Source organism: Xiphias gladius, chromosome 24 (genome assembly GCF_016859285.1).
Source record: "Xiphias gladius isolate SHS-SW01 ecotype Sanya breed wild chromosome 24, ASM1685928v1, whole genome shotgun sequence".
Taxonomy (NCBI): Eukaryota; Metazoa; Chordata; class Actinopteri; order Istiophoriformes; family Xiphiidae; genus Xiphias; species Xiphias gladius.
Window position 1 is genome coordinate 25739132 of NC_053423.1, and position 11257 is coordinate 25750388.

At 48.2% G+C, this 11257-nt stretch overlaps 1 protein-coding gene across 3 annotated transcripts; it reads left to right on the top strand.

Moving 5' to 3' along the window:
- Positions 1-9680, top strand: anp32e (acidic (leucine-rich) nuclear phosphoprotein 32 family, member E). Of its 3 annotated transcripts, none has more exons than XM_040122195.1 (7): positions 1-165; positions 3200-3349; positions 4062-4184; positions 4264-4426; positions 4502-4629; positions 6028-6076; positions 7153-9680. In XM_040122195.1, the coding sequence occupies exons 1-7, from the start codon at positions 112-114 to the stop codon at positions 7236-7238; spliced, it is 753 nt and encodes a 250-aa protein (XP_039978129.1). In that variant the 5' UTR covers positions 1-111; the 3' UTR covers positions 7239-9680. The 3 variants fall into 3 exon arrangements, with proteins under 3 accessions (XP_039978129.1, XP_039978130.1, XP_039978131.1); XM_040122196.1 differs by having other exon boundaries at positions 4502-4611; XM_040122197.1 differs by having other exon boundaries at positions 4502-4593.
- The last annotated feature ends 1577 nt before the right edge of the window (positions 9681-11257 follow it).

The window sequence follows — 11257 nt, forward strand, 5'->3', positions numbered from 1 at the left end:
ATCAGTAGGGAAACTGTGGCCGTCAGAGGAGAGCAGCCCCCGCTCCGATCCCCGGGACTTTCTCAAGTGTTTACCGACGCTTTCTAATCGCCTCGCACGGCACACTTCAACATGGACATGAAGAAGAGGATCACCCTAGAGCTGCGGAGCAGGAACCCGGCGGAGGTGAGCCCCTTCGATTTGAATAACATTTTCGTTGCCTGAAATAGCCCGGGAGGTGATGTGCGACCGGAGCCTGGCCGGCTGCTCCGCCTCGCTCATCACATGGAGTCCGCCACCGATAGCAATCTGAACGGAAACTTTGCCGCGGGACACTCGATCCGATAAGCCCGTAATCGATCGGGTTTCAGTTTGACCAACTGCCGCCCGCACCTCGGCTGAGAACGGCGATCCCAGATGGATGTGGAAGCATCTCACGGCTCCTACCGGCCGCCCGCCCGCCCCTCCTCCTCCTTCTCCTCTCCCGTGAAACCCCTTCTCTCCGACAGGCTCAAATTATTCCGGCAAAATGCGTTTAATAGCCCTAAACTCGAGGGGTTCTGGCGCATCTGAACGTTTAACATGGCCACACGGTTTCATTACGTCCCTCGTCCATCCGAAGCACCTTCACGGATAACGACGTGCAAGTTTAACTTTTAATCAGCCTCCGGCCGCTCGGAGCGGCTCTGGTTTAACGGGGACCGAGACGCGCCGACGGGGCCTGACTTCTGCTAAAAATGCGGACATTTGGTTCCCAGTGGGCGCCGTTTGGCGAGCTCACCGCGGGCTTTCGTCCCGGACGAGCACTGCGTATCGACCTCGACGACGACGACGTCGGCTGGTACTTTGCTCTCTGCGAGCGGACATTTTAAGTCGCCGGCGGCTTAAAGTTCGACGGAAATGCCGCGCAAACCGACAGTTTATCGAGCTCCGCGGCGTCAAATTGACTTGAGGACCAAACTTAGCGTCCACTGCGAGGCTTTAATCGGGGTTTTGGTGCGACCCCGCTCGGTGCTGGACGCGGGGCGCACCGAGGTCGGTCGCAGAGACATTTTGAGTGAGGAGCCGGAGCTCGATAGTAACGCGTTACCGATTTACCGTTACGGAAAGCGGATTAGCCGTCGCGTCGAGGGGGAGTTGGACTGGGATCGACGAATATTGCTGTTAAACGGCGTCGAAACGAGCCACAGACGCTGCGTTACAGCGCGGGTGGTGGTTGTAACGTGATTACCGTGTAACGCGGAGTGGAGGTGTTCGGACAACAGCGGCGTTACGAGTCAAAATGGCGTTACCGAAGGAAGGCGCGGATTACCGTCGTCGGTTTAACCGTGCGGGGGACCGCGTCTGTGGATTTCTATTCAGATGAACGTAACCGGCCGGATCCACACGCTAATTAGACTTTGATACATTTACCTCCGCGCGACGGAGCAGGCTCCGCCTGGTTCCGCCGGTCGGTCCGGGTCGATTAAAACACGGTGCAAACGCAGTAACGTGCCCGGTTTAATCGGTGCGACTCGAAATCTTTCGTCCCTTTTTATAAAGCAGAGCTCCGTGCGCGTGCCCGTGCGTGTGCTTACGTTATATAACCGGACTGCCAACCGACCAGCTTCGGTTAAATAACACACACACACACACACACACACACACTCCTGTGGTCACGGTCCAGACTTAATTCACTTCAACACAGAATTACCAACTCACCCAGCAGACAACTTGCTGGTGTCGTGTTTTATGAAGTGGGGGGATGCCGGCAGATGGTGTGTGTAGAGCCTCCCCCCTCCTTCCCCAACACACACACACTGTGGATGTAGATTATAGTAGGTTAAACCCCCAGCACGCACACACACACACACGGTGGTTGTAATGGTGGAGCTGTTGGTCTTCATTGATGCCTGTTGGCCTGCAGGCTGAAGCCCCGATACACTGAAACGGGCTCTTACGTAAGGCGTTGGAAATAAGAGCAACCGCCGGCCCCAACAAAGTCCTCCAGAAACCTGGACCCCAGACCAGATACCCCTGCTCTGTCTCTATCTGTCCATACTAGGGCCGCAGCTAACAATCACTTTCATCTAGAGCCGAAACAATTAGTCGAACAATCATTTAGTTGATCGGCAACTGTTTTGATAATCGATGAATCGTTTCGGTCGTTTTTCGAGTAAAGCGGCCAAACGTCCAGATTTAAGGCCCGTCTCTGTTTTCTGTCACGGTAACTGAATCTGTGGGTTTGGGACACGACGATTGGAGCCGTCACCCCGGACTCTGGCAAACTGGCAGGCTTCTTTCGTTGTTTGGAGGCACTTTTTAAACACTAAGCAGTTGATGGGGAAAATAGCCTGTAGATTAATTGTTAATTGAAACAATCATTAGTTGCATCCCTACTTTCATCATTGATTAATCTGACAGTTATCTCCTGGACTAATTATTCGTAAGGTCTGTAAAATGTCAGAACGCTCTGTTCGAGGTGATCTATGTCAGTAGCTTGGTTTATTCACCCAACCGTTCATAACCCAACAATGTTCAGGTACTATCATATATGACGAGGAAAATCCTCACATTATAGAAGCCAGAGCCAGTAAATATTTGGATTTTTTTATTGATCGATTACCCGAATGATCGTTGCAGCTCTAATAATGATGACTTTCATTACTCCAGTTATGTTGTCAATTGATCGGTTAGTTGTTGAGTCTATAAAAGGTTAAAAGACGATGAAAAATGTTACTGGTCAGTTCGCTCGTTTTGTCTGACCAACAGCCAGAAACCCAACATATTCACTTTCCTGTCACATGACAAAGAAAAGCAGCGAATCATCAAACCCGAGAACCTTCCACTCAATTTTCTGTCGATCCACTAATTGATTGCAGCTCTAGCTTCAACGCAGGAGCGTTTTCATTCCCTACAGCATCTGGTGGACATGAGAGGAACAACAGGTTAAAGCACTTCTGGGTCAAGGTCAGCTTTACTGTCACTACACAAACAGGACTGTGCACCGAAGTGTCCTTTATGTTTCATCAGTACAAAGTAGGTCCCAGGAGTTAAAAAAAAGTTAAAACCGTATCAATAAACTAACATTTAAAAATGTAATTAAAATAAAGACACTCAAATAAGGTTAGTCTTCAGTGTGGTGTCAGAACCGGAGCCGTGTTGCCTTGATCCAGCTTCACCGGTTTAGTCTGGACTTTGAATGCATTTTTCTAACCCCCCCGGTCTGTCCACGTCTCAGATCGCAGAGCTGGTGGTCGACAACAGTCGCTCTGCCGACGGCGAGGTCGAAGGTCTGACGGACGAGTTCACGGAGCTCGAGTTCCTCAGCATGGTCAACGTGGGTCTGAACTCGCTGGCTAAACTGCCATCGCTGCCCAAACTACGCAAGGTAACGTGCACAAACCGAGTGTCCGAAGGTATTCTGTGTTTTTGTGTGTGTGTGTAGCATTTAGCTACTTTATTTACTACATGTTCCACATCGGGTATCTCTCAAAGAACCGGGCCTTCAGAAGGTTTTAAAAAGTCTGAAAAGTAACCAGCAGCAGTCTTGGACCTTGTCTCTTGACAAATACGACAGACAATAGACGTTACATTTAAGACAGACATCGGACAACACAGTGTCCCCCAACAACATCACCACAACCGCAACACAATGCAAGTGACGCAGCTACCATTGGCGCTACCCGGGTGGTCATATAGGAACCGGATACTGGACTCGAAGATGGCGGCCACCCACGTGAATGAAAACTGCTCAGCTGGCACATGAGCCAAAAAACTTTGTAGCTTCCATTTTTAATAGGTTCGTCCATCCATCCATTGTCTACCACTTACCCAGGTCCAGGTGGCATTAATTTAATCATATCTTTAGGAGCTGTAAAATGAAAAACTGTGATTGTAACAATAAATAATTGTGGTCCATATTCTCTCTGCTGGGTCTTTTCATCGTACTTACTTTCATCCTTTAGTTGTTTAATCTCGAGACGTATCAAGTGTTCCTAGAAAGGCGTTTGCCGCGGCAGTCGTTGCCCGTCGCGGATTATCTGACGTAGGTGATGAAACCTGGAGCTTCTGACGATTTTCCTCTCTCTGTGTTTTCTCAGTTGGAGCTGAGCGACAACAACCTGTCTGGCTCTCTGGAGACTCTGTCCGAGAAATGTCCCAACCTGACCTACCTCAACCTGAGCGGGAACAAGATCAAAGAGCTGAGCAACGTGGAGGCGCTGGTCAGATCACACGCACGCGCTCAGTGTCACGGGTCTGTTTGTAGCTGCTACCATGCTAACGTGATGTTTCCTGCTGCAGCAAAACCTGAAGAGCCTGCAGAGTCTGGACCTGTTCAACTGCGAGATCACGTCTCTGGAGGACTACAGGGAGAGCGTGTTCGAGCTGCTGCCTCAAGTCACCTACCTGGACGGCTTCGACCAGGAGGACAACGAGGCTCCTGACTCCGAGGCCGAGGACGAAGGTGGGGACACTGAATTTAGTGTTTAGTGGAGTCTCTGTAGTCGTCTCTCTCTGAACGTCGACTCTGTGTTCACAGACGAGGACGGCGAGGACGGGGCGGGGCCGACCGGCGACTACGACGAGGAGGACGATGAAGAGGAGGATGAGGACGGCTCAGAGGGAGGAGAGGTGGGGCTGAGCTTTCAGGTGAACCGGGGCGATCAGGTGGGCAACTCAGGCTTCGGCCTGCAGGTCGATCCACAGCCGGCTCAGACACAGGCCTGCGCCGCCTTCCAGGATACACCTGTCCTCACACAGGTAGAGGACAGGAACTGGACGGCGTGTCAGGTGTTAAACAGCAGCCTGTTTAATTCCTAAAAACAACCAGAGTCTCAGTTTACCTTCACAGCCTCTGTGCTTATTTATTGATTTTTCCTCCAGGAGAGGAAGTATTTTCCAGTTATGAGACTGTCCAGTAAAAGGTCAAGGTCATGCACCCAGTGGGAAGTGGTCTCAGACTCTGGGACCCCACCGTAGTTTCGGAGAACAGTAACAAACATCAGATTTTTTACAGTAAGATAAGACGGGAGACTAGTTCACAATCTTGTCCTTTCAGATCTCGTGGACAAAAAAGAGCAGAAACGGGCCTGGTCTTTATCACTAGATCCAGGTCTACGTAAGACACCCGTCGGTATAAAGCGTCTGTCTGATAGAAGTTCACGAGACGTGAACCACGACCTGAAGTTGGATGCTGATCGGATTCAGGACAGAGGTTTATCTAAATGAAGTCCAGTTGTCTGCCTGGTCTGAGCTGAGCCGGTTTGATGGGTTGACCTCAGGTGTGACCAGGTTCAGCACCAAAATGGCCGCCTCTGACACATGACCCTGATCAGAAGGAACAGAGAGCGTCCGAGATCCTGGTGAAAGGAAAAGAGGGTTTTCTCCTTTTGGATTAAAAATTAAAATTTGGGTTGAAGGACGAGAAACTCTGAAGGAGTGTTTTGGTTTTTCAAAATAGAATTTTAAAGATTTCAAAATAAATGTTAGAAAAATTCATTACAAAAGTTAACTATTGTTGCAATAGTTTTCAGTATTTTAAAGAATGTTTTTATTCTGTATAAGGAGGAAATACTGAAAAAAAATTATTTTTTTTTTTTAGTGGCAGAAACTTGTAACGGTCAAACGACAGTCAAGAACTTTTACACATGAAAGAATAAACTATATAGTTTTTGTAATGTACATTATCAATTTGTGTTACAGGTAAAATCTATGGTTTTTAAAACGAATTTTATTTGCAGGGAAAATGTAAACATCAAAAACAGGACGAGCTATTTTCTAAAATTCACGTTCTACATTTATATCTATTTATATGTTAAGTACAAGAAGAGAGATTCAAAGACGTTAAAAACATTTATCTCTGAGAAAATCAACTCAGAACGACGAGCTGTCAGAGTCGGTCTGATGGAGATCAGCCTGGTCACGGCGACGTAGACGCGATCAGTAGTCGTAGAGCCTCGCTGGCGTCGTCCAGTCAGAAACGAGCAGCCTGTCTTTTATTGTAATTTGTAAACCTCCAGCTGTTAAACTGTGTTTTTCCTTCTTCGGTGTCTGTCTTCGTCTCAGGAGGACGACGAGGATGAGGAAGACTACGCAGAGGAGGAGGAGGAGGAAGGTGAGTGACCCGTGAAGGGGATTCGGGTTCAGATCGAATTCCGTCCGTGCAGCGTGTTTGACCGTTAATCACACAGATTTGAATCGTAGCTGCGGCTTCAGTCGTGTCTCACATTATCGTCTTAAGAAGCGGGAACAGGTAAGTGCCAGTTGTCTGGTTGATACGCACTCTGCTCCAAACTCTTCACGCTAGAGCCCCCACCCGGTTCTCTCTTACTGTCTGAAATGATCCTTATAATAAGATGAAAACTACTCAACCCTATTAATAATACACGTAAAAACACGCTCTCAACATTAGAGCCGCATTTTCATCACTGATGAATCTGCATTAGCCTGTGACGTCAGAAAGCGATGAATAATGTCCCTCGTTATTCCCAGAGTCCAAGGTGATGTCTTCAAACGTCTGGGCTTCGGACTAAACAAAAGATTCGCTTCACTGTGGTAGAAAACAGAGCGTCTATGTTCTGTTGCTTGAGTGATAAATTCATTGAATAACGGTCTCGGCTCTAAATCAAAGCTTTTGTCAACTATCGACTATTGTCAGACGTGACCCAGCAGCAGTTTGTCCTCGTTCATGTAACTGGCAAACGAAGTAGCTGCACAGAACAGTGCCTGGTGTACAACACCGCTTTGGTCCTGATTCCGTTTGAATATCAATGATTAATATGAAATCTGCCACGAACCATCTCTGCCATATTGATTTAAAGGCTTACTTTGTTTAATAGTGTGTCGACTACGAACCCAGGCCTGGAGTTATACAGATTAATATGAAAATCCCATTAATCACAGTGTTGCTCTGCAGCTTAATCCATTATTCAGTGTATATGTGAATGGGTCGCGATAAGGGGGGGGTCGTTAATTATGTTTACAAATTAAGTCCTTGAAATGGAGCAAATGGCATCACATCCCTTAAAGGCGTTTGTGAATTCCAGGATGTTTTTTTTTTTTTTTTTTAAAATCACCACCTGTACCAGGTTTTCTGTGAGTAAAGTAACACATGCAGAGGTTTTAAGGGAAGCGTTCTGATTGGTCAGGATCCTGACAGCCTCCTCTGATTGGTTGATTCTCTCTGTGCAGAGGACCAGGCGGGGGTTCAGGGACAGAAGAGGAAGAGAGACGTGGAAGATGAGGGCGAGGAAGACGACGACGACGAAGACGACTAGTCCTCCGGCCGACCGTCGTCTGTGTGTCGTCCTGTCCCGTTTCTGTCCGTCTCAGTCCACCTCCGGACCCGACCTCCGCCAGACTACAACCACTGCAACCACAGCAACTACAGGGACAGCAACAGCAGCAACAGGAACAGTGTGATCTGAGATAGTTCCTTTCAGTTTGCAATAGAATATCACGTCTTTATTTTTAGATAATATATAAGAAGATTTTATCAGAACTTTACCTGGTGGTTCTCAGCTGAAGTCTCCACACGTTTCCCTTTAAAACCTGGTTCCGGAACAAAGCTTCTGTCTGTCGGGTAAGTCTGTCTCTTCTCCGCATCCTGAACTCTGATCCTGAACTCCGTTCCTCGTCGAAACGTTGGCTGGATGGCGCAAATGAACGGAGAAGTCCTGATGTGGATCGGCTCCTCGTTAGCAGAGATTTTGGAGAACGGCTGTGAAAACCAGAACACGCTGGACCGGATTTCTGTTTTTTGTCTCCGTAGCTGGCTCTTCTTCGTCGTCTTCTCCTGCTCGTTTCAAGCTGTTGACGACCTTTTCAAGCAAGTCCGGGGTTTATTTCTACAAGCTTCAGGGACCGGACACTGTCCCCACTCAGAAAACTTTTTATAGGGAACTTCAGATGTACCGAGGAGCTTCTCCAGTCCAGACTACAAGACTTTTTCCACGATCTGTTTGTCCCAGAAAAATTTCTTCGATCTGAGACACACACACACACACACACACACACAGCTCGTTTTAACTAATCTTTCCAATCTCTGATTGGTCCCTGCACTCAGGTGGTGCTGCACATGCACGTTACCATAGTTACCAAATGATTTTTGTACAAATACGGGCTAAACATCTCTTCTCCGGATCGGGAGGTCGCTGAGCAGTTTGTGTGTTAAACTGATGCTAAAATCACGGATCTGCTGTCATAAAATCCCGGGTTTGGTCTGTTTGCTTTCATACCACAAACAAACCCCCAGAGTCCACTTTGAACCGGACCGAGACCCTCCTTCATCCACTGGTCTCGGACCGGTCGCTTGGAGCTTTCACGCTGGCCCGAACGAAGCGAACTAAAGAGGAAATGCGCCAGACCGGACAGGTTGTCTGCGAGCGCAGCCTGGATCCCACCGGTGCTGCTCCGAACACCACCTGCTTAGAGCAGAATCCATCACATCTGCAGCGGCGGTTTCTCATGTGGATTTGACAGTATCCTGGGACTAGAACTGTATACTCAGAGGTCTGAAAATCTTGTAGTCTGCACTGGGCTTAGTTTGCTCTCTACGAGCTGAAACTGTCGTCCCAAACCTCCAAAGCTTTCTGAAAAGGTCTGTCAGCGGAGCTTCCAAACCACCGAAGCCTGCAGCCGTCCTGAGCGCGCACACGTAGAGTTTCACCTCCAGCTTCGGCAGAAGCCTCGCCTCTGACATCGGGACCTTTTCCATCCTCACAACTTCACAACGTGCTTTTCTGAGCCTCCAGCGTGTCGCTTGCTTTTCCTTTGTTTCTGAGCTTCGAACCACCATCCACATCAAATCTCAGTCACGCCTTTTTAAAAACAAACCGTCGTTCAGGATCAGTACCCGGTTCTTTCTGCAAACATATCAGTCTCTGGACTCTGACGGGAGAGGAGAGCGCCCCCTTCAGGACCCCAGCGTGTCCACCCCCCAATCGCGGACCCCACGTTTCCGTCTCCACCCGCCGCGTTGAACCGTTCAGGATCTTCATCACCCGTCATGTTTCAGTCCGATAAACTCTCTGAACTGGATGAGTAGTGATCACATTGACTCTGCTGTCTCTGCCCCGTCTCACAGTCCCACATATGCAGACCTGCCGTCGCTCAGGTCCACATAGGAGATCATATTTATATTATTCCCAGTGTGTGTTTGATTTATTGTAGGGATTCTACAGGGAAGATTAGGGGGCGGGTGGGAGGAATTATTAGTTCTGATGTGTTTGTTTTGTTTTTTGTTTTTTTGTTTTGTTTTTTCCAGAGTTAACAGCGACCTGTTTTTTGTCCCCAGTCAGCAGCTGTTGATGTTTTTAGTTTGATGTGAGACCGAGCGGCTCGTCCTCAAACTGCCCGTCCCCTCGTGATGTTCAGACCGCCGCCGCCGTGTCACACTTCAGGCTCCGCCTCCTAAAAAGGACTCCCACTTTGAAGTAAACCTGGCAGAAATGAGCGGTGCGTTCAGGTGCTCCCTCGTCAGCTCTTCGGGTCAGAAACGTTCCAGTTAGCAAGCGGGAAGTTTGTCTCAAACTTGAGATCGAGCGTTAACTGCTTAACAAGCCTGAATCCTGACTGGCAGGGGGGTGGGTTTATTTGGGATTACATCTGTTCGAAACTGTTAAGGGACCGAAACCGTACAATTCTAACGTCACGGAAAAAAACACCGAGCAACAAACTGAAAAAAATGTTAGTAGTAATGTTTGTTTTAAAAAAAAAAAGGTGAGAGAGCTCGTCTTCTGTTGATTTCTCTGTAAACTTAATGAAACATCGTGCAGGTTAATTCTGGTAATTTGATTGCAAACATAAGAGTTCCCTTTCGGATAAGACCAGGATCAGGTTCAAGGGTTCAGTTAAAACGGGAACCGTTTAGGTTTTTCAGGCCGGAACCAGTTCCATCAACGCGAGGAAGAGCCGTGAGTCAGTGTAGCCGGTTAACGTGTCCTAACGTCCATCGGTTCAGTCATTATTCACATCCTGGTCGGCCTTTTGTCACTTCCCGTGATGGATTCACTTACACCTGGGATATAACACCTGGTCGCGTCAGTTTCCGACTTCACGAGCCGGCAAATGTCGCCTGAACGCACCGCTACAGTGACAGGTGTGCAGTGGATTGTGGGGTTTTGAGGACTAAAGGATAAGACAGCCATGTCTTCCAGAGTTTATCGGAGTCTAGTTGACCTGTTTGAAGGAGGCGGAGTCTGAAACAGGACACACCTGTCGCGTCTGTTTCAGGTGTCGCTGCGCTGCGTCGGATTCTGCCGCCACGCGAGCAGCAACTTTTTACTTCCTTCTTTCGCCTGCTTTACTAAACAGGAGCAAACCAGACCCGGCTGGAAATGAGTAAACTCGATAAGGAGAGAAACAAACGAAAACAGATTCTCACACAGACTCAGTGTCCAAAAAATGTCCACAACCTGCAGAAGAAAAAGATCTGCATTTTTACACTCACCCGTTTGTCTGCCGGTGAGTCAGGTTTGTTCCTGAAGAAGCGGCGGGATTCTGTACAGCTCTGACGTTTCTCTAAACTGCTGTAAACTTTTAGCTTTCTCTCATTTACACTGTTAAAAACGGCATCATCTTGAATACGCCCGCGTCTGGTTTCTTGGCTGTTCGGCGACTCGGCTGTGAGGCTGAAGATGTCGGACCGAGGCAACGACAAACTTTGGATCGGAAGTTTCAAGACCTGTGGCCCGGAGACTCCGGTTCAGAGGTTCTCCGCCTTTCTTGGCTCAAGATCAGTTTTATGCCTGACAATTTTCCCCGTTCCAGCCGTTGAAATCGTCTTTTTCGCGACAGTTAAACTTTTAAAAACTTGATTTAAATGAACTGTGAAGATGCTCCACGATACTCTGGACCATTCGTCATCTGGGTTGTAGCAGACGTCAATAAGTCCTCGTCCGCCATCGCAGAAACCAGGCCTCTGGTCCCCGGTAGCGTGAACTCGAGGCTGAAACGAATAACCCATCAACTGATCGACCGAAACGTAATCACCAAATATTTGGACTATTGATTCATCGTTTCAGCCTTGGATTCTGAAAAAACGCTCCGTGCCGCCCTCTGGGTCTCCGTGTTTTCTATCGCGGCGAATCGGTCGTCAGTCGTGCGTCTGAAGGAAAAAACGCATCAACATGAACCAGACAAAAACGTGGTGTTTAACGTGGTGTGTTGTTTTTAAGTGTAAAGGTCAAAGGTCACGTCTGTCAGACCTGCTGAGGTCGGTTTTAACTGGTTTTTAAGGCAATATTGTAAATAGACTCTCAGCTCAGTTTCAGGTTTTTATTTTGTTAATGGCTTC